The 23,966-nt window shown below is 38.1% G+C and overlaps 1 protein-coding gene across 4 annotated transcripts in view; it reads right to left on the bottom strand.

Moving 5' to 3' along the window:
- The window catches only part of KDM3B (lysine demethylase 3B), a 48,210-nt gene that overhangs the window by 19,766 nt on the left and 4,478 nt on the right, over window positions 1–23,966 (bottom strand). For all 4 annotated transcript variants that reach the window (XM_060688453.2, XM_060688452.2, XM_060688454.2 and 1 more), the window contains exons 2-9: window positions 19,341–19,508; window positions 18,371–18,484; window positions 13,609–13,714; window positions 12,130–12,254; window positions 8,248–8,316; window positions 6,359–6,931; window positions 3,337–4,585; window positions 380–581 (exon numbers count right to left, since the gene is read on the bottom strand). In XM_060688453.2, the coding sequence (XP_060544436.2) occupies window positions 380–581; window positions 3,337–4,585; window positions 6,359–6,931; window positions 8,248–8,316; window positions 12,130–12,254; window positions 13,609–13,714; window positions 18,371–18,484; window positions 19,341–19,508 (2,606 nt within the window). The remainder of the gene's footprint in view (window positions 1–379; window positions 582–3,336; window positions 4,586–6,358; window positions 6,932–8,247; window positions 8,317–12,129; window positions 12,255–13,608; window positions 13,715–18,370; window positions 18,485–19,340; window positions 19,509–23,966) is intronic.

Below are 23,966 nucleotides of genomic sequence, written 5' to 3'. Positions count from 1 at the left end.
GCCCTTCATTTTAAGAATTTTTTTTTCTAGTTTGACTGCTTACATCCAAGAGAGTTAAGTAAGGTTTCTCAGAGTCTCGGAGTCTTCTAGCCTCCGAGTCTTTTTTTGTTAGGGGCTTTACTTGGAACCCTGACAGCTACAGTGTTAATAAACTCCAGTCAGATGTTTTCTCCGCCAGTCAGATATTTCCACACCGTTTTAATATTCATTATTATTCTGTTGCACTGGTCTGAGCCATGCATGTAGCATTTCTCTGGCACTATAGAGAACTGTGGAAGCTAAGTGAGATCAAGAGATCTTACTTACTGTACTTACTTGCAGAACGATAATGCTAACAAAGAAAGGAGAGAGTACAAATAACTCAAGAGAGCTTTATCACCTGCGGAAGTGAAAGAACCGACAGGCTACAGTAGAGTCATCCTGTTCCTGTTCCTTGAACTTTCGATAGCGTTCCAACCGGCATTCTCGGCACTTGTGCAGATGAGGAGCCACATTGATGCAGGAGCCATCCTGGAGGAAGGGCTCCCCTGATTGCTTCAGCTTCCTCACCTTACTCATGTCTTTCAGTACAGACTGACCAACTACAAAGCAAAGCATCTATTACGAGCAGGTTACAAGACAGCATTTTTGCCAATATCAAAAAGTATTTACTTAATCTGTAAAATGTATGTTTACTTACGTAGAGCTGTTACTAGATAGGAGCAGGGTTCTACTTGCTGTGAGCTGATAAGGCAATAGGCCTTATCCGATTTTTGTACAATACAATCAGTGCACAGGTTTAATATTTCGGCAGAAATGGTAGTATAACCCTACTCTCCCACTGTACCAGGGGTGAAATGCTCCTGGTTTGGACCGGATCACCCGATCCAGTAGCGATGGTGGCGGGTGGTTCGGAGAACCAGTAGCAAAAATCCCTGCCCACCCCCCATGCCCAGCTGAGCAGCGCGATCATCAGAGCTTTTTTTTTCTTACTTTTAAAAGCATTTTTCCTATAACCTCTTCGGCCGAAAAAATGCTTTTAAAAGTAAAAATAAAAAAAAAAGCCTCTGATGATCGCGCGGCTCAGCTGGGATTGTCAGAGGCTTTTAAAAGCATTTTTTCTACAACCTCTTTGGCCGAAGAGGTTGTAGAAAAAATGTCTTAAAAAGCCTCTGACGATCCCAGCTGAGTTGCCTGATCGTCAGAGGCTTTTAAAGGCATTTTTTTCTGCAACCTCTTAAGGTTGTAGAAAAAATGCTTTTAAAAGTTAAAAAAAAAAAAGGTTGGCCACGCCCACCGTCACATTACCCTCTCCCATCAAGCCACACCCAAAGAACCGGTAGTAACAAATTTTACATTTCACCACTGCACTGTACTTACCCTTTGTTCGAACTAAATGATATTTAAATGATAGCTGTAATGTGAAATATATTTCACACTACAGCTATCACAGAGATTATAAGTGCTTAGATATATCAGATATGAGCCACCGTATACATAGATACATTTTTTTAGCAGTCACTTCTAACTTCCTATTCAGCTTGTACCTGTATTTTTCCCAGTAATTAGATTTCTTCAATTTTTGAGGTTGGAAATGTGAGTAATTTAAACGAATGTTTTCAACACCCAAAGGATCTCAGGGACATGGTATATCCCAAAGGTGCTTTTTCAGGAGGAAAATGGACTTTCTCGTTTTTCTTTGAAGAGGTTCCGCTTCTCATCCAAGAAGGCTTCTTCAGCTCTGAGAAGAAGCTTCTTGGATGAGAGATGAAGAAGCTTAGTTTAGTTTAGTTTTAGTTTTATTGAATTTATATACCGCCCTACACCCGAAGGACTCAGGGCGGTGAACAGCCATAGAATAAAACATATAGATACAAAATTTAAAATAAGATAAAACGAATTAAATAATTTGGCTGAACAAATTTAAAACCACAATAATTTAAAACCAAATTTAAAATTTCCATTTAAAAAGGGGAAAGACTTAGGTCAGGCCAGCTTGATGAAGTAAGAAAGTCTTGAGCGCGTGACGGAAGGTACGCAGATCCGGGATCCTCCGTATCTCCGGAGGGAGCTCGTTCCAGATAGTAGGTGCCCCCACAGAGAAGGCTCTCCCCCTGGGGGCCGCCAGTCGACATTGTTTGGCCGACGGCACCCGGAGGAGCCCCTCTCTATGGGAGCGTACTTGTCAGTGGGAGGCTATTGGTGGTAGCAGGCGGTCCCGTAAATAACCAGGTCCTAAGCCATGGAGTGCTCTAAAGGTGATAACCAAACCTTGAAGCGCACTCGGAAGACCACCGGGAGCCAGTGCAGCTCGCACAGGAGAGGTGTTACATGGGAGCGCCACGTCGCTCCCGTCACCACCCGCGCAGCCGCACTCTGTGCCAGTTGGAGCCTCCGAGTGCTCCTCAAGGGGAGTCCCATGTAGAGAGCGTTACAATAGTCCAGACGGGAGGTGACGAGGGCATGAGTGACCGTGCGTAAGGAGTCCCGATCTAGAAAGGACTTCTTGGATGAGTAGCAAAACGTCTTCAAAGAAAAACCAGAAAGTCCAGTTGCCTCTTGAAAAAGCACCTTTGGGACAACCATGACCTGAATGACTGAGAATCTCAATGGACATAGTATATGTTTGCTTGTTAAGTAGGCATGTTCAGTAAGGATAAATGCTATAAGATATATTGCCTTAGTTGGAGAAATGCTGGTGTCAGCCATTCCCAAGTATAATTTGTAGACTGCTACAAAGAGCTACAGAGATTTTTGTGATTATACAAAATACCTCTCTGGTTTATTAATATTTCTTTTTATGTTAATTCTCCAACCACCTTTCTAGTACCTATGTAATGCTGCCCTCCAATTTCCCAGTATTTTGTTTTGCTATCCAAATTTCTTTTAAATGAAACCCAATATAAAATCTGTAATAACAAAAGTAGTCTTGTTTTAGTCTGAATTTCTAAAAAGGATTTACTATGGTAAAAGTATCATGAATCTGAAATGAAAGCCAAGTCACATTTCTTCTCTCGAATATCATCTATTTTAGATGGTATTCTAAACTCTAGGGCTGGGTTTCTACCATTGCACAACTTATTTTTCCTGATATTTAGTATCTTACAACTCTTTTAGAATTTTCAATTTTACTATCTTGTGAGTTTAGATGCATGCACACATAGCATAACACACATACATATGCACTTCACTGAAAAAGCTTGCAAAATGACCTAAAACAATTACGACTCACATAAATCTGTTATGTATCATGTGATTGATAGTATAGCAGGTATATAAATACTGAACTAAGTAGCCCATCATCTGTCCTCCCCAAATTACCAGACTCTGCCATTCTTTAAAAAAAGAAAACATCACCTTTCAGGGGGGCGGTGCGAGGCCTGCCCTTAGGGGTTTGTTTCCCCTTTCCCTTGCCCATGAGTAGTTCAGCATTCCGCTCGTCATTGGGACCCAGTTTGCCAATCAAATGCTCTGGAATTCCCTTCAGACAAGCTTTGGTATGCAGTTGCTCCTCAGAATCACTCATATCCGAGAGGTCACTATTGGTGCTAGAATCAGAATCCTGTTTAGATGGCATGCTCCGCTCATCTAGAGAAAACCTTTTTACAGATTCAAAGGGGGGTTTGTTCTCTAGTCCTAGCTCTGCCTGTGGAGAGAAAAAGCCACATGGATGTCTGCCAAACACATTAGAGAAAGTTTTCATTAAAGGATTGTCCTGTTGCCCAGGCCCAACAGATGGCTTTTCTTCTGTTGGACTTGAGGAGAGTGTGGGCATTTCAATAGGCTGTGTCAGACTGCCAACTGGCGAACTAGAACGACCATTCCCCAGAGTAGATGAACTCTGAACACCAGCAAAGAGAGTTGCACTAGGCACACTGGGCAGCGTCTTGGAGGAATCTGTCATTATAAACAAGCTTTTCTTTTTAGCGGAAGATTCAGTTGAGGTGTGCAAATCTGGCCAGCCAGAAGCAATCTTGGAACCAAGGCCTGAAGAGGGAGAAGCAGAAGCTCCTGACTGCTGAGCTGAAGATGCAAAGCTACTGAAAGGGCTAAGTTCTGATTTTTCTGCAAATGCCAGAAAAGGGTTGGAGGGCTCTTCTCGTGACAATTTGGGAGGTTGTAAAAAGAGATTTTCATGATTATCAGGAGTTCGTGTGCTCATGAGGTTTCGTGGAAAAGCCGGAGTAAGGGTAGGCATGGATTCCAGCGGTAGCTTCCGTTCTGGAGGAGTGCCCAACTGAGTTCCAGGATTAATTTCTCCAGTGAGGCCTTTACTTTTGCAGATCCCCAAACTCAGGTTCTCTGGACTTTTTTTTAATGAGTCCTGATTTGAGGATTCTTCCGTCAGATTTTCTGACATAGTTGTGAAGTAGTTACTGGAGGGAAGATTCTGGGACATGCACTGAAAAAACAAGTTCTTTGATGGATCTGAATCTTGCTGGACTTCATGACCAGTGTTACTACCAAAGGAAAATCCAACAGGTGCCTTCTCTGAAGCTAATACGCCATTGGATTGGCTTTGCCCATCATCAAACACTAAAGGTTGAGATGCAGACGATTGTGTCATTCCAAATCCTGCAGAAGCCGATGCTGAATTTTGGGTATTCTGAAATGAAAAACTTAGGCAGCTAATTATGTTCACCCCACAAAATACAAATTTCACCATACTCAAGGCAATTTTCCCAATATACTGGCCTAGCAGGTCTTAGCAATATATTCCATATCAAAATGTATGTTAGTGTGCAAAAAAAAAAAAAAAAAAGATATGGCAGGCTGCCAAAATTAATTCAAACTGACAAATCACTAAATCTATATACACAGCTGAGTTGTTTTCACAAAGCTGACTTTGTAATTCTTTTCTAAAAAAGGATGTAAAGGTAAAGGTTTCCCTCGCACATATGTGCTAATTGTTCCCGACTCTAGGGGGCAGTGTTCATCTCCGTTTCAAAGCCGAAAAGCCAGTGCTGTCCGAAGACGTCTCTGTGGTGATGTGGCCGGCATGACTAAATGCCAAAGACGCATGGAACGCTGTTACCTTCCCACCAAAGGTGGTCCCTATTTTTCTACTTGCATTTTTTACATGCTTTCGAACTGCTAGGTTGGCAGAAGCTGGGACAAGTAACGGGAGCTCAGCCCGTTATGTGGCACTAGGGATTCGAACCACTGAACTGCCAACCTTTCGATCGACAAGCTCAGCATCTTAGCCACTGAGCCACCACGTCCCTTAAAAAAAGAATGTATGATTCTGGATTTTTATTTCCATTTCTGAAACACCTAAATTGTCAATTTGTGTATTATAGCAGTTATTCTGAAATAATAACTTGTTTCCTTAAACAGAGATAGTAAACATCTGGACTACAAGTTCTGTCTCTTCTCTCCTTCCCCAAGTCCCTCCCTCTTTTGCAACTCTGTTACATTTTTTTCTCTTTCGAAAGGCGGGGTGGGGGGAGAGGTCCAGATGGAACTGGCGGAGATGGATCTTGCTGACATTCTTTCAAAAATACCATCAAGATTTGTTCTCCTTTGCCTGAACTTTGTATTTCCTCCATGAAGTGAACAGAAAATGTGAGTGAAATCAGTAAGTTTATTAAGAGTGGCCTCTGCCTTCTTCAATAACTTCTCTGATGGAGGAAGACAAATCCTAGATAAATTACTTCAGAATCTGCCGTATGTTCTTTGATCAGAGAAAGAATAAAGGACATTCTATCCTGGACTGTCTTTATGTAAGGCAGGGAAAGGCAAGACTAGGAGCAATGACTCAGTATGTTCTCCTGCACATAGAATTTTTCTCTGTGCAAAAGGAAAACAGAAACCATGATTCTGAATCCCATTTCCAGACAAGATCCAGTTCCCCGCTTGCTCCACATTGTAAAAATACCTCCGTTAATAAACCATCTTCACCAAATAATTATATAACTTGCTTTTTAAAAAATACTTTTTACTAAGATAATTAGTGTTCACTAAACTGAATACTTTTGCGTTCCAGTTTCATTTAATGTGCAAATTAGTATCTTTTGTCTAAATGAGGCAAGAGAAGGATACACTTGTATAATTGCTCTTACTTTCTATTCATGTACTGCATGTAGCCTTTTTGACAGAATACTTACTCTTGCAATTTTACAAAAAATCTGTTCCAAGATCCTATTATACATTCCCCATCTCTGTGACCCCATCAAAACTGAACAAATTTATACAAAATGTGTGTGTGTGTGTGTGTGTGTAAAAACAAATTCAAAGTTGTAATGTGTCAGTTTATAACGTATCCTTTGATGCCGTCTGATATAAAATCCTAGCAATTCCCAAAAAGTCTCAGCATTCTATATACTGTCATCAGCTTTACAATGCTAGGTATTCTTCACACAGGTAATAAACAACTTACCTCTCCCTGTATCTGCGAACGGCCTGTTTTCTGCTTTTCTTGACCAGAAATTGCCGACAGGCTAGTATCCGAGACCTGTACAGTAGCTGGCGTTGTCCCAGTTGTAGCAATTACTGTGGGAGCTGCCACTAAACCTTGACTGCTCTGTTCTAGGGATTTTGTCATCTCTTCACTTCCAGCGCCACTCAACAGGGCTTGCGCAGAAGCTGAAGGAAAGGAAGTGAAGGTTGCGTGAGTGTCACCACCTACTGGTTCATCTTGGACCACAAGAGTTCGTCCATTCTCCTTTGTGTATGTGGCAAAGCGAATACTTCGATTAACTGGAGAAACAAATGGGGGAAGTTGCTTGGTCTTTGGATCCAGAGTCATGTCACCGCTTCCCTTCCATGCTCCTTTATTTGCGTCACCACCATCGTTTCCATTAGTATCTACTTCGCCCCTCTCTTTTAGCTTCTTTGTAGCATGGTCACAACCAGTATCAGAAGTGTTTTTTCTTCTTCGTCCATCTTTCCCATCCACACACTCTCTCTTTTTTTTCCCTTTGGAGGATTTACCTGCCTTTAGGGGTACCCCCTGTAATAGATAAAAAACATTACATACCTCTCAACAAAGTCAGTAGAAATCAGTATTGTTGTCTACCCAAAGATTTTAAGAAATGTTGCTTAATGTTAAGGAACTTTAAACAAGTAAGATGCTTTAAATAATATTTAGAAGTTATGTTAAATAATAGATCAATAAGTAACTTGACATTCATTAACTTTTTTTTTTTTTTTAATTTGATTTATATGCCGCCCTTCTCCGAAGACTCAGGGCGGCTTACAATGTGCTCAGCAATAGCCTTCATCCTTTTGTATATTTTATACAAAGTCAGCTTATTGCCCCCACAAACTGGGTCCTCATTTCACCTACCTTAGAAAGGATGGAAGGCTGAGTCAACCTTGAGCCTTGGCGAGATTCCAACCCTGCAGTAATTGCAGGCAGCTGGTCTTAAGCAGCTTAATAACAGGGTGCCTTAAACCCTTGTACTACCAAGGCTCTTAACTTGCATATAATTCCATGCCTGCCAATTTAGGCTATGTTTGATTGAATTCCATATGGCTTAAGTGTGAATAGGATCTGGTTATAATTAACAAATCGAATTTACATAAGCAAAACAAATAATTATGAAAGCTCTATCAAACTGTTACAATAAGATAACTACTTTGATTAATTCATCTATCAGAAACAGTCAAGCTTTATTTAAAATAGTTTATTAAATGAACCAGAACTGACTGGAATCATGCACTTTCCTTTTGAATAAACCCTGGCTTACATATCACAATGACTGGGTTCATATAACATGCAAAACTAAGCTCAAATAAATTATAACATGAGCCAGATCTTCTGACAGTTAGCTATATGCAGCTCACAAATCACATGCAGTCCTTAAAAGTCCTCAAGTAGTCTATTGTAGATGCTTATCAGTCCCCTGCAACATAGTCTGTTTCACCATCTTCACTAGAATTGACCACAATCATAATATAATCACTGAATAACAGAGACTCACTAGTCTCATCTCTCTACAGCAGGGGTGTCAAACTCACGTCATCACAGCGGCATCATGTGACATATCGGGACTTTCCCCCTTCATTAAACCAGGTGTGGGCAGAGCCAGAATGTGACGCATCTGGCCCATGGCCCGCAAGTTTGACACCCCTGCTCTACAGTAATCTTCCCTGAATTAGGGAGAGGTGGAAGATTAGAGCCTCCTAACAGGTGCAGAACAGTATGCACACCTGTGTGTAGCACAACTAGACCCACCTAGAGGTATTGGAGAAACAATGGAGCTCTAGCTACACACTTTTATTTAGCCCATAACTGTTTATATCATGATCTACTAAACATGATACCTCATTCTGAATAGATGCGTCCATCACTACATGAATCAGTCGAGGATCTACTGACTTGATTTCGCCGGTCTGTTTTTTTATGCAATGAATCCAGAAACAAAAAAAAAAGGAAAAGAAAATCCAGTATTAGAGAAAAAAAATACACTGTTCATAAAGCAGCAAAGTATCTGCAAAGTATGTCCCCAAGCTATGTCAACTTCTGTTTTGACATCTCGTATCTTTATCATACTTATTGTTTTAAATGTGGCCTATTATATGATGTGCTATAGCTGATTTCTCTTATTTGAAAATTATTCTAATTACATATTAATTATATAACTCTAATATTAGGTATTATAACTTGTGTTAATGCTTTTGTTTATATAAACAGAAGGCGTTCAAAGTGGCTGTGATTTTCAATTATACCAGATAATACAAAGATAAGACCGAAGGTATCACTTTTCCTAAATAAAAGAATGAGATATTCCTTATATTCCCTCCAGTACCATCTGCAGTTCTACAGAGAGTGAGATCAAAATTCAATTTGGACACAATATTAAATCACTTATTAGTATTAGATGTATGAGTTTCATCAAACTTTGGGTTCACTAAAATAGGAAACTAGAAATATTTATTCCTTTTTTTAAAATAAACTACGATTTCCTTAAAGTACAGAGTGCTCTGGTTCATTTTAACTTCTGGTTAGGAAATAAATCAGGACCATAACCTACAATTTAACTGGTCTTATTACTTCTAGTTAGACTTTAAATTAAACAAAAATTTATGCTCATATCACATTTAAACTTATCATGGTTTAAAACTAGAAGCAGATACATTCTATCTCCCTTTTTTATACACAAAAGGCTATTATTTCTGAACAAGCTGCTGTTAGTCCAATTGCATGAATCCAACAATCTGCATAAAAACATACCAGCAAATAAACCAAATATTTGATAGAATAAGGATACTAATGTTGTGAGGTGAGACTTTGGGTAGGCACATTCTTCTTCCATAACTACTTTTTATTACACATTCTTGGCAGCAGAGAAAGCTGCTAAAGATTTTAAAAATAGTTGATATAAAAATCCACGGGCAGAACAGAATACATTTTAATAATATTCTGGATTTTTATATAAGTATTGAAAGAGTTGGCAACACGTGGAGTACAATGTCCTAAAACACTACCTATGAAATCCCAAAATAATGTGACATGTTCTTGCATAAAATGAGATCTCATGGATGAAATAACTGTAATCTTGTGAGATTTAACAATCTCACAAAATTGTGGCACTTTTTTTGTACCCCATCTTCAAAAGATACTAACATTTATTTATTGTGTGGTAGCACATTCTAAAGTTTTTTTGCTTGCATAAATGGACCTGACTTCTCAAAAAATTTGCCTCAAACCACAAGATGGGCAGCATATAAATTTAATTAAGAAATGTAATAAATAAAAAATGCAAGATGTTTAGCAGCATATTAAAAAAAAAACCAAATGCATGTTTTTAAATATATTCTACTTGCAATATATGGATTTTAGAAAATATCTAGAAGCTCTCTAGAAGCTATAAATTCAAATAAATAAAATACATTTCCATTAATCTCATTTTTTTGTAACGAGCATTACAAACCTTGAAAGGGATGGTTAACTCTGACAGAGCCCTAAACTGTGGAATGAGGATGCACAGAATGAATTCATAATAGACCACAACCTATATTAGATCATCCAGAAACTGGAAAATTGGACATGACTGATCTCAAGTGTCTACAATATACATGCATATGGAAGTCCACTTACAAATAAACTTGACCTTCAAATTTTTATAAAAATACCAGAAAAGATGTGCCACCTGTGGATGATCCATATTTTGGTTTCAAATCTGAGGGTTGCTATATCCATGAGTATATACGGGAAATATGAGGTAAAATATGTAGGTAAACCAAAGCCAAGTTTTGGAATGTATTTGGCACTTAAAATTCTTGGCTTATCTGCAAGTACATACCTTAGTTTTCATGTCTATGGCCTTGTGAGAACTTGGGCCAGCATACAAACACTGAAAAAGCAGAAGCACCAGACGTTGTGGAATAATCTGCTTTCAGTGTTTTTCCCAGGAAGCCACTTGCACTGTCATGCTGGTTTCTTAATCCATGACAACACAAGACTCAAGTGTATGTTCTTTGTCCAGGCATAATAAGGGTACCGTATTTTTTGGAGTATAAGACGCACCTTTTTACCCCCCAAAAAGGAGTGAAAATTTGGATGCGTCTTATACACCGAACGTAGCCCTGCCCACCCACTGGTCCCCACCCTTTGGCCTCTGCCTCCCAGCAGTTACCTCCTTGCAAGCAAACAGCAAGAAAAAAACAGCCCCATTCAGCTTCAGCATAGGCTAATTAGCACAAGTTGATTAGATCGGCCTCCCGACTCTCAGCTGATTTGCTCTCAGCTGTTTTGCATAGGCTCTTTTGCAAGCTCTTGTTTTGCAAGCTCTTTGCTTGGTGCAAAGTGCTGGAGCAGATTTTTTTTTTCCCTAGCTAAAACGAAACTGAAAGTAAAGCAGGCTCTGCTGCAAAGTGACAAAATGAGGCAGGGAGAGAGATTTCTTTTTCTTTTTGCTCACCAAAAAAGGTAGGTGCAAACAATGGGAAATTTAGGGCAAAAGAGGAGAGTTCAAGATTTTAAAACACAAAAGAAAAAAAGGTCTATTTAACTAGGGAATTGTAATAATTGAGATGCTATTAATTGTATATTGTGTTGAAAGCAGAAATGGTTAAGTTGTGGTTTGGAGGAATATATGGGGGAAATTATTTGGTTTATTATTATTGGTAAATATAATTGATTTGTAAGAAATTGGATTGCATGGAAATAATTGGAATATTCATGTTCATATTGATTAATATACAAAAATAGTTATAACTGATTTATATAAAAATGGTGAATTTGTATTAAACAATTGTAATATTAAATAATTAACCAATGTGAGGATGGATATAAAAATAGATGACAATGGGAACGGGTATAATATAGAAGGGAAAAATTGAATTTGATTAAGATTAGAGATGAGAATGAAGGGTAATATTGGTTTTTTTAAAAAAGTAGATGAGAAATAAATATGGCAAAAAGGAAATATAGAAATTGTAAATTTAATTGAACACTGTTTAAATTTGTGAACCGGCCAAATACTCTGTTCAAAGAAAATACATTGTATGTTTGTTTGTGTGCTTATCTAAAAAATAATTTAAAATTTTTTTTTAAAAAAAACCAAAAAGGGTAGGTGTGTCTTATATTCCGAAAAATACGGTAATTTATGTGCATCCAAGAGGAGGAAGTTTCTCCAGGAATGTTGGCACTTACAGAACGGGACCTTCAATGTCATAACGGAAGAAGGTACCAACTAAATCTTAAATAAAATAATCGAGAAATAATTACGATAAAATGAACACTTTAGAGAGACCAACGAAGAATAGAGAACCTAAGGGGAAGCCATGACTAGGAGCATTTGTTGCATACAAACATGCAGGGCATCCATTAAAAAAATTAAGTTTTGTTATGATCCAAATAAAGAGTACTCACAACTGCAAAACTTGGGAGATTTCAATGCAGAACAGTATAAAATTATGATCATTTCAAGGACCAAAAAACAAGTTACAGTTACTACTAAATGTGAATTAAATATATGTATACAAACATAATAGAATTATAGTAAGCATAATTTACAAATTTACCATGCTCTTAGCACAAATGTTTTCATAAATAAGTAGAACAGCTAGTCATCAAAAGACTACTAGGGAAAGTATCAACTTTGCTATACAAACAAAGCAGGGAGATCATCAGTAACATACTGTTCAGTAAACTGAAATGAGGAAATTGGACCTCAAAACCCCATAAGAAAAGCTTCACACCTCTGTCAAAACCACCTCCATCAGACGTGTGAGAGGATCTTGACAACTCACAACCGCAGAGATCCAGCTGATTTCCTCTTCAGGCTGATACACCTTAACTTTTTGACCCTGTATACTGTAAAGTCCTGGAAAAGAGTTCCACATGATCATATAAGACAGAAATACTTCCCCCCCCCCAAAAGATTTAAGAAAAAAAAACCACCCTAAACAAAAGTGCTTATTTCTTAATATTCAAAACATACTCATATTTTTAAGTATTTGTAGAATATAAAGTAAATATGTTTTAAGAGGTAATATTGTGAGAAATAGCTACCACAAATGTATAGGATAATTAATCAATTTCTAAAATGTATTTTAAAATATTTTAACTTGCTGACAGTAACTTCTATTTTTTTTTTTACTTTTTTCAATCACCTTTTATATGATCAAATTAGCAATAACTAGTGAAAACATGAAATGGAATTGGAGGACACCCTTGGACAAAATGCCTTTATTCAATACAAGGTCATGCACCTTGTTGTTCTCCAGAATTTTCAACTACAACACACATTATTTTTTCACATAATTACTCACTCTTGGTTCAAGTATTTATAGTAATACCAGACTCATCTTTGATTTACTATATATCCCAATTTTCGGCCATGAGGACAGCAACAAAACCAACCATCTACCTCTATTCAAAGCATAAAATGAGTGAAAAAAAATACAAACCTATCAGTAAAAAACTAAAACCATGTGCTCTGGCATCAAAAAATAGTTCAGGTCTACCATGCCAATAAAAGTCTAGAAAGGAGATCAGACTTTGAGGAAGATATAATTGCCTGAGAAAAGGCCCTCTTTTCTATACATTTCAAATATTCTTTAATAGTCCCTGGCCAAAAGAAGACTGAGTTACGAACAGATTTATAATGGAAATCGTGATTCTTCAGATAACTTAATCCCAAAATATTTAGGACTTTTAAAGATCATGACCAGTATTTTGAACTATGCCCTAATCAACAATCTCAATTCTAATATTTTGAACAAGCTGAAACTTACGAATATTTTTCAAAGGAAGCGCTGAATAAAGATAATTATAGTACTCTAAAAAGCACATGTTCCTGAAGCTTGAAATAATGGATGCAAGTGCTCAATAATAATAGCTTCTGGACACATTTAATATTTCAACACAGAGATTTGAAACTAAAATCTAGGAATATACGTATGTAACATAAAAGGGAAGTAAAAGCCCAAGACCAAAAGAAGCTAAGCCCTACATTTTGATATATTGCCTATACTGTCCAGCAGAACCCTTATCTAATGCTCTGCAGATAGCAGCCTTTACTTCTAAGGCTGTGAATATTGAAACCCACTTCTTGAACAGCAGAAAGCTGCTTCAGGTGATGCAGAACAATACTTGACTAATTTTGAGGTTTTGGCTTGAGAAGCCTGGAACATAAGAAACATTTCAAACAAAATGAGGCTTTTTGTTGATCTTACCTCTGCTAAAGATCTCTTGAAGCTTCTGATCCCCAATCAATGCATTGACAGCTTCTCTTAATAAAGGCTGCTGTTGGAGAATTTGGCTCTGACTTTCTGTTGGCATCTGTCAACATGTTTTTAATATGAAAAAATAGATGAGAAGTAAGATAAAAGCATGATTAATACTGCCAAACTTGTTCACAGATAATGACAGGAGCCCAAGTTTTAGAACTGCTTCTAAGTTCTAAAAGTTATTTTACAGTTCTGCTCCTTCTCTCAAGCACATTGTAAAGTTTGATAGATATTTTTGCCAAATACAACCTTAGAGAAACAGAACAGATACTCTGATGAAATTATGTACGACCTTTATACTGCTTTAATTAGGGATAACAATATGTGTTAAAGCCTTTCCACAGCACATACGCTAAACTGAAAGTCTTGCATCCACATTTTACTTGCTTGTATGCCACCCATTCATGGTGGGTAATAGCAGCAACAAAAAACAGTAATTCAAAATCTCAAGTACCCCACATAAAAAAGTGACGAATTAAAACATAAAATTTAAAGATTAAAAACTGACGGATACAAATGCCACACACTTCCAAGCCCAACTATAGCACACCATCCTCCTGCATCACAGGAACATTCTCTTGAAGCTCAAGAGGGATGAAGCTTATCAGATCTCTACTGGGCAGGGGGACTAAAAATGCCTGTTTCTGGAGATTTTATCAACTGATGGTCTGATAGGAATGGGATTTAGAGTGACTTTATTTGATCTGTTTGAATGAGCAAATGAATATAGGAGAAAGTGCTTCCACAGCTAGTCAAGTCCAGAGCCATGTACAGTTTTAAAGTTTTAAACCACCAGCACCCTGAACTACATCCATAAGCCAAATGGCAACCAGTGCAACTCCCAAAGCAGTGGAGACAACAAGAATATTGGACCATACCCATTACTGCCATGCCACCAAGTTCTGTAATACCTACAGCTTCCAAATCCTTTTCAAGAATAGCCTTATACAGAATGAGTTACAGTAGTCAAAACAGGTAGACCATAAGTGATTGCAAACAGGGACTCCTTGCCTGATGTTTAAGATGCAGAACAAAAGTCCCCCTGGCCACAACTGCCACCTCTTTAAACATGCACCGTAAATCTAGGAGAACCCTCAAATTGTGTACATCTGAACAGAGGTATACAACCCTGTTCAGAATCAACAATGGCGCTTTCTTGAAATTGGTAGGTCTAAAGCCATTCCATCTTGCAGGATTCAGTTGCAGTCTCTTCTTCCCCATCCAGACTATGACGGCTCAGTCACTGTTTCCACTACATAAGCTGTTTGGTTCAGAAATGAGATGTATAGTTGGGCATCATCACCATACTGATGATACCGAACCCAGTGTTGGTAGAAGCAGTCTAGGACAACTCACTGTGACCAGCTTACCGCAGCCAGTTTGTTATGGCCAACTCACTGCAACCAACTTCCCAAGGGACCACTGACCATGGCCAACTCACTGCAGGACGAGATATTACACTAATACCGAAGAACTGGTGGAACAGAATCATTAAAGAAAGGATGCAAAAGGAGGGACAAAGTGAAATATGAATGATAAAAATTTACATTTTAAATAATTGAATCGTCCTGTGGTGAGTTCGCTGAGGTGAATTGTCCCATTCTGTGGTGGATGACCTGTCCATTCATATAGAAGTTAAAAAGAAATGGATAGAGGACAAAAGCCTGAGGAACTCCATAAAGTAGAACTCTCCCCTTTCATCATCACTGAATGGAAATGTCCTTTGAAAAAGAGTTGAACGACGACAATAGGGTATAGCGCCCTATACTCTAATCTTTCTAGAAATGGTCCAGAAAGATATCTTGGTCAATGGAATCACAAGTCACTAAGAGATCAAGGAGGCTTTGCCTGATACAGATATCTCCAAAGGCCATCAAGCATGACAAATGCATTTTCCGTGCTGCATACCAGCACGAAACCTGACTGCAAAAAATCCAAATAATCTGCCTCCTCTAGGACTCTCTGCAATTGTAGGGCCACCACAATATTTCCTACAAAAAGAAAGGTTGGAGGCAGGTATACCACAGCCACCTTCAAGGGTGATGGAAATATTCCCTCACTCAAATGAAACATTGATATTTGCTCAAATCCAACCCCTGCCATCTCATGAGAGATCTTGGGAAAAAGATCCAACTAGATGTAGTCGAGACGATACTGCAGAGGGTCCTATCTTAGGCCTCACAGACTCAAAATGATCGCAGATCATTTCACAAGGCCCCAGTCATCTCTATTGGCACAGTCCAGCCTGACTCCAGTCCTCTTGGATTTCAGTGGTTTTGTCTACCAATATGTGAAAATTCTTCACATAATTCTTCTGATGCTCTTGGCAAACTTCCTTCCCTAAAAAGAGAATGTGTTGTTTTAAAAAGGGCCACAGGACAGCATTCAGCATAGGCAATAGGGGTAGCAAAAAAAAAATCCTCTATTTTGCCACTCACCATTGTGTAGGTTCTAATATAAGCTTATATTAGTATGTCAAATTCAAGACGGATCTTCAAGTAACACTCTAGATGTCCATTCTATTGCTTCTTCTCCATGCACTCTTTTAACAGCTCCTTCCCCACTGTGGGGGAGTTGCACCTTAAATTCTACTGAAATCAGAGTGTGATCACTTCTTGGCAAGGGGTGGAGTTCAATGCCCCCCTTTAGATGTTGCCTCTATTTCAAAACAAAAATGAGATGTTCTCGTGCATGTTGGTAACTTGGTTCATAATTGTAATGGCAACTATGAACCTGTCGGCTGCTCCATACCATCCAGAAGATAAGGCCAAAATTTCTAGCCAGGGGAACTCCATCACCACCTTAGCAACCAGGCTGGGTATTCCTGGAACAGATGCTACTTGTAACAAGTGGAACATTACACAATCTGCAAACCCATCTGGCCCCTTGGGCCCAACTGCACAAACAAGGTCTCAAACATCTAGTTATCTACACAATAGTGACACTTGATGCCAGGAGAGCCTCATGGATGAGAACAGCTATCTTCTTCTACTACTACAGGTAGCCACTGCCTTACGATCAGACACTTAATGACTTTACAACTGCAATGACTTGCAACCAAAATTCTGGATTCAATTTTGCTCGTAATTTGAGGCCTACCTATACCCAGAGTCCAGGTCAAATATTAGAACTGAAACCCAGGAGATTCACAAGGCAGGAACACCCCTTACTTCTCCACCCAGGTTTCAGTGATATAAGTCTGCCCACTCATCCATAAGATTGTAGTTGAAGGTGTTTTTTATAGACAGACCTATAATTTAATTGCAATAGCCAAAACTAACAGACTTCAAGAATCTAGAGTCCTGGTTCCTGGTTTTAAAAGTGAATGCTGGAAGGAGTGATCAATCCAATGTATTGTATATACTGAAATCTACCTTCCCAGAGTGTGGCCAGCTGACATTCTCCTTCCAGCCAATACTTAAAAGAGTAGGTAGCCTGAAAATATTCCTCCAAAACCTTCTCATAAGTGGTCCAAATGACACAAAAAGTTTCTGCAGCAAAATCTGGCTGAAGAACTCATAATTTAAATCCAACCCTAGGCCAGGAGCCAGAAATACAGATCTCCTACAACCTTCACCTTCCTTGAAATTCCCATTTGCTCCCACTGTTGGTAGGCTCAAGTTTCTGAAAGAATGATTGAGAAACAGCTAAAATAGTGACTGTAAGACTGAGGCTATCCAAGCTCTGATACTATGGGCTTGGCAACATTCCAGGAAATGTCCTCTAGGCAAGTACTATCGCTCAAGTTATGGTGCCATGCTTTTCCCCAGTACGCCGGCTGGCACAGGCCTTAACAGGTCTTCCAATATATTCCATGTATCATGTTGTAAGAACACTGCCAATATTAGCTGGGAAGTTGTGTGGCGTTCCAACTCACTAAATATCTTCAAAACCGAAACTGGTAATTAGCCATACTCTGCATCCTCTGACACATCCTTAGAGTCACTTTAACTCTTGCACTTCTTCAAAGAATTCTGATGGAGGTGCCATCATTTATTTACATTTACGCTTTTAAACTGAAGAAGTTTGATTTCAGTGAAGACCAACCTGCCCAAATGCAACATTACATAAGCTTTTCCAGCACAAACAAATGTTAAAGCAGCCTCAAATATCAATTATTTAACATGTACTAAGAAGCATCATAGAATAAAACTTAGCAGCCTTTCACAGTAGACCAGATCAGGAAGTCGATAACTTAAGAATTGAACTTTACTGATATAGACTATAATAACAGAATCCTGACCACTTTCTCCTTCCCTCCCTCCTATACCAAAGAATCAAGGCAGGGTTATCTAAAGCACTTTCTCATGTTTTTCTGGGCTATGCTAATATTTTACTAACAGTTGCCACATATTTTCATTAAGGCCATCTCCGAACACCTCTACAAGTTGCACTATTTCTTAGCCAATTGCAATAGCACTGATGTGCTTTGTATTTTAAAAAAAGACTCAATAGTAAAATTCTACAGTTACTTCTGGAGACATCTAAAATAGGATTTTAAATAACTTTTCTTTCACAGATCTCCATTTCACTGCAAAGGTTGCTTATCATGCAGCATGATAGATCCTAGCAGTACTTTGCCTAATTACTGCATTCCCTTCATTCCCAAACAAGATAACGTGATGGATGAAAACTGAAGACAAAGCACAATTAAAAATCATATTAAAATCATGATAAATAAAAGATGTACAATTCTGGACTAACTTACCTGAAAAAGATGTAAACCATTAGCATCAGACAGGAATCTCAAGTCTCGGTCTACAAGAGATTCTACTGGAACCACAGACCCTAAACCCAGTTTATCTACCAAAGGAGTGAATGTCTGACAATAAAAACAGAACAAAAGTAGAAATACACATTAGGAAGACAGCACAGACATACACGAATACACAATGCTCTCTACTTTCAAATTATTTTTAACATGATCAGAATAATCAAAATTTTGTCTGATAAATATTTTCATCTGCTAAAAGGAATTATATAATTTTCTTTAAAAGTGAAGGTGGCCACGTTTTCATCCCAAAAAAACTAATATGCTTAGTTTTTTACATAGGGTCAATATAGAATGATACCAATAATACAGCTTGTCCTATCTTATGACCAAAATTGGGATGGAATTTCCATCATTAAGTTGGTACGCTTGTAAAGTGAGACATCATGGGACCAGACTGAGTTATTTTGGGAATCTTGGTTCTCCTTGTAGTTGTTAAGCAAGAATTGCAGGTCTGGGGCTGCTTGCCACCTCCCAAGGCAGGGTGAAGGGTGGAGAAAAGGGCAGAGATTGGAGGGAGAAAAAGGCAGATGGAGGAGTTGAAGGGTCCCTGCAGTTTTAAGCACAGAGGACTGCCAAGTGCTCAAAGTTTGATCACTTGACCATAGGGGCACTACAATGGCTGTAATTTCAGGCTCGGGTCATAAGTCATTTTTTTTCAGCAACATTGTAATTTTGAGCAATCGCTGAATGAATGCTTGCAAATCAAACTACCTGTAGGGTAAAAAAATTTCCATTGTAATTTTCTTTCTCATTTCAGTAAGGTTTTTCCCCCTTCTCTACAGCCTAAATCCATTTTAGCCAAAAAGTAATCTAAAAGGCAAGTAGTTTTTAGGTCTCATACAGTAAAATCTGATATTACGCAAGTTGCTTCAAATTAAGTATAACAAATGGTGAAAGTACTCACCAATGCAGGCCAATGTTCAACTGACACCCTGGTTCCTTGCAGCAAAACTGGTTCATTTCTAGGAGCCCAAACAAGGGAACCTTCCAGCATCAAAACTATAACTTCTTCTGCATGAACTTTTACCCAAGCATGTTGCTTCCAGCTGCACCGATCAAATTCCACAAATATCTGTAAAAAGATTCCAGAATGTGCTCATTCAGATATAAATGCAAATAGTTATTCTATGCCAAGCTGTCATACAGTATATGTATTCCTAAAGATATATAGTAATATCAGCTTAGCTTTTCAACTAAGACTCTATTTATGTACTTAGCAGTACAACCCCCTTCCCTTGAGATGTGCAAGCACATTAAGAGAGGACAGCACACACTGGTGGTCCTTCCCCCAAACAAGCAATCTCTGGGGTCCCCCACAAACTCCCACGAAAGCGAAAAGGTTCTGTCTCTTTTTCAAAGATGCAGAGAGGCAGTCTATCCTGATAGCAATGTAGTTGTGAAAAAAAACAGCAGACTGTTTTTTTTCAAACAAGTCCCACTGTGGAAAAAAAATAATAATCTCATTTCTCTTCCAAGCCTATGACTGCTTCTCACCCAGACTCTAAAATACTTTGTTATAGGAAGCTCTGGAGAAGGCATAAAAAAGTTGGTGAAATTGCTACTGTTCTTTGCCAATTCTTCTTACAATTAGCAGAGTGTGCTACAGGTAGGAATTTGGATTCCTGAAGTTTGAACAATGATTTAAATGGATTGTTCTAATTCTATGATATACAAACCCCTTTCCAACACAAAGTTCCAGGAATAACATAAAGGTTTCCCCATCTTCAAAACTTCCTGCAAGAGAAGATCCTACCTGTCCCTTTAACCTTCATACTCATCAGAGGAGTCAAAGAAAAAGGAAAGCATTTTAATAGTAACTGTTGTCTTTCATGAAAAGACAAGGTAAACTGAGTTCTTTGGAGTAACAAAAGTATTTACAGTATTGTTTCCAGACATCCCACAGTACAAAGGTGCTACAATATGCCAAATCCTGGGCCCTCTGATTTAATATAAGGCATTAAAGGGAAAAGAGAATAAAGTACGTTTGTTGTCTGTATTTTAAGACAATGAAAGGAAAAGATAGAACAAAGAGTTTGGTCTTGATCTAGGAATAGGCAAGCAGTCAGGGTAGGAATTTAAATATGCAGAGATAGAAGTTACTCAACAGTTAACCAGGAAGGCAATTACCATCATCTTGGGGAGAGCGCAGAACAGGGCACATTGTTTTTCTTGAGAAGTGTGTTACTATCTTTGCAGTGCTGTTCAGATAAAAGTGTTTCAACCTCACAGGAGACCATCTACAACAGGGGTGTCAAGCTCAAGGCCCGCAGGGCTGCCCTGGAAACGGCCAAGGACTGGCCCGCAGTGACTCTGCCAGCAAAAACGGACGCAGCCCTCCCAAGCTCCATTTTCGCTGGCAGAGTGCTTGGACCACCACAGGCGCCCTGACACTAGTGATGTCGAGCTGGCCACGCCCACCCTGGCCATGCCCATGCCAAAGTGAAACACAACTCTGATGCGGCCCTCAATGAAATCAAGTTTGACACCCCTAATCTACAACATACAGTGTAAGGACTGCAGCAGCCAATATGCAGGACAACAGACAGAAGACTAGCAGAGCATATCCATGAACACTAATTATCAGTCAGAAGACATGATTGAAAACTCCTTAATTTCACAATGCATGGACATACTTAAACCATTGTTAATGCACATTATACATAGAATCATACATTCTATGTACAATGTGCATTAATTATGGTTAAGTCTTTCCAGGCATTATGAAATTAAAAGATATTTCCATCAGATCTTTTGACTGCTAGTTGGTGTTCACGGCAATAGACTGAATACACTGGGAAAAAATGTAAAAAGTTACTGCTTTTTCTTCCACCTAAGAGGTAGTTGATTAACTCCATTAAGAAGATTAGAACTAAAAACAAAGGCTTTGAGACAGAGAAATCTAATCTTAGACATGCTGAATTTAAGACGCTGATAAATAACAGAAAAATACCACAGAAATAGCTGGAGACCTCAGACTGGCATGAATTATCTGTACCAATTGTACCTTACATCTAATGTTAATACTGGTCTTAACCTAATTTTCAATTTTGAATTATTTGTTTATATGTTTTCATTAAAAATGTCTCTCTAATCTTAAACATTACAAAGATTTGTGAGCTGAATTGAGATTTATTCTTGAGTTACAGAACTGTAATTCTGTACCTAAATACTTCAATATTCTTTGCATTATATTGCCTATCAGAGAATTGTATCAAGACTGAATTATATTCATCCCAAAAATGTAAAATTATGACCTAAAAATGTCTATTCTCCAGAAAAACACCTTGGCTTCAATTATGAGCTGATCCCCTGCTGACTTTTTAAAATTAGGTGCCTCATAATTTCTTGTAGTCACTGGGCAAATGCCTCATAAAATAATTTTTCTACATACAATACTGTGTAGAGATAAAATATTAGAAAACATAACAAAGAATAGAGCCAGTTTGTTCCAAGAATTAAAGCATGAACTGGGAATCCGGCATGTCCAACTAGCAATTTGAAAGCATGCAAATGAGAGTAAATAAATTTATTTATTTATTTATTTATTGGTTTGATTTATATGCCGCCCTTTTCCAGAGACTCAGGGCAGCTTACAATGCATTAAGCAATAGCCTTCATACTTTTTGTATATACCTGCTTAGTAGGGCTTTCAGCCCCCCCCCCCCAAAGCGGTGTTCTTTTTTATACAAAGTCAGCTTATTGCCCCGACAAACTGGGTCCTCATAAATAGTGAGAAGGTAACAGAATTCCATGCATCCTTGGTTTATGCTGGCCACATGACCACGACAATGCTAGCTTCCTCAGCTAAGAAACGGAGATGAGCACCGTCCCCTAGAGTTGGTCATGACTAGACAGGGAAACCTTTACCTTTAGGAATAAGGCAACCTGGTTTTTAGTCTTGGATTCAGCATGGAATTTAGTCGGGAGACTTTGCTAGTCACTATCAATTAGCCATAGGAGAAGCACAGGCAAACCACTACTAAAAATGTTGCCAGAAAAACAAGTAAACTGCACATGAAGTCACTAGAAATCATGATTGATTCAAAAACACACATCAATAATCACTTCCCCTGCAAGAATAGAACTTAACAATATGAAATAATTTATTCTGAATCAATCAAATATAAATATTTCAAAAGCCTTGAAGAACAGAAAAGTCTTAGTCTGAGGTAAAAAAAGACAACAACACTAGGCTGAAACAGTTCCAAAGGTACTTTTTTCAAGAGGCAACTGGAGTTTCTGAAGAAGCTTCTTGGATAAGAAGCGAAACGAATTTTTTTTTTAATTTTTTTTTAAATTTGATTTATATGCCGCCCTTCTCCGGAGACTCAGGGCGGCTTACAATGCGTTAAGCAATAGCCTTCATACTTTTGTATATTTATACAAAGTCAGCTTATTGCCCCCACAAACTGGGTCCTCATTTTACCTACCTTAGAAAGGATGGAAGGCTGAGTCAACCTTGAGCCTGGTGAGATTCGAACTTACAGTAATTGCAGACAGATGGTGTTAATCACAATGCTTTTAGTCTGCTGAGCCACCAGGCCCATCCATTTCTTGGATGAGAAGCAAAAGATCTTCAAGGAAAAACCAGAAAGTCCAGTTGCCTCTTGAAAAAAAGCACCTTTAGGACAACCATGACCTGGATGACTGAAAATCTCCATAGACATTTAGGCTGAAGCAGCATTCCAGAGGTACAACTGAAAATATATTTTTACCAGAAAAATGAAGTATTTGAAACAAGGTCTGTGGATGGTCTTAAAGTTCTTGTTTTACTAATAAAAACTGGAGCTAACTGGATAAATCCCTTTACTTAAAAAGTGAGAATGAGATTACAAATGGAATTAAGTATAAAATATAATTAGCTATTCTATAGAATAGTTAGCACTGATGTTCATATCTTACTCAAGAACAGCTTTAGGAGACCTGCTGGAGAACCTGCAGCTTCTTTAGGCCAAAGTGTAAAAGCAGTTTTTGTATATATACACTACTTAATAATGAAACTTACAATACACAAATTTGCATTTAGCTAAAAAGTTAAGGGTTAAATATTATTTATTTATTTAAACGGAGCTAGGATAGTTAAATATTCTACATGTTAATATAAATTTTAAATAATCAAGGTAATTGAGATAAACTCTAATGAATAGTAAAGAATTTCAATAATAACTAAATTAGGAAATATAACTTAGCCATTTATTACTATATTTCTATCCATGTATTCTGGGCAAGCCAACATAATATAAGCAACTATCTACATGTTTAATAATAAAGCTCCAACATATTATTGTACAAAGTATCTATGACTTTCCATAGCAGTGTATTAAGCTTTTTTCTACAAACCGATACTATTTCAGTACAAAATTATGTTAGATAATTCATGAACTCACTCTAAAACACTGTATGTCAATACTTTAAAGAAAATAAATCAACCACCAAAATCAATGAATCATTTTAAACTAGTTATATTTTATAATCAACTGGAAGTAAAGGTGATCAGGCATAGTATTTAAAAAACATGAATCTCTCGAAA

This window comes from Pantherophis guttatus, chromosome 2, assembly GCF_059756535.1.
Source record: "Pantherophis guttatus breed Tessera chromosome 2, ASM5975653v1, whole genome shotgun sequence".
Classification (NCBI taxonomy): Eukaryota; Metazoa; Chordata; class Lepidosauria; order Squamata; family Colubridae; genus Pantherophis; species Pantherophis guttatus.
This window is presented reverse-complemented; position numbering and strand designations above follow the sequence as displayed.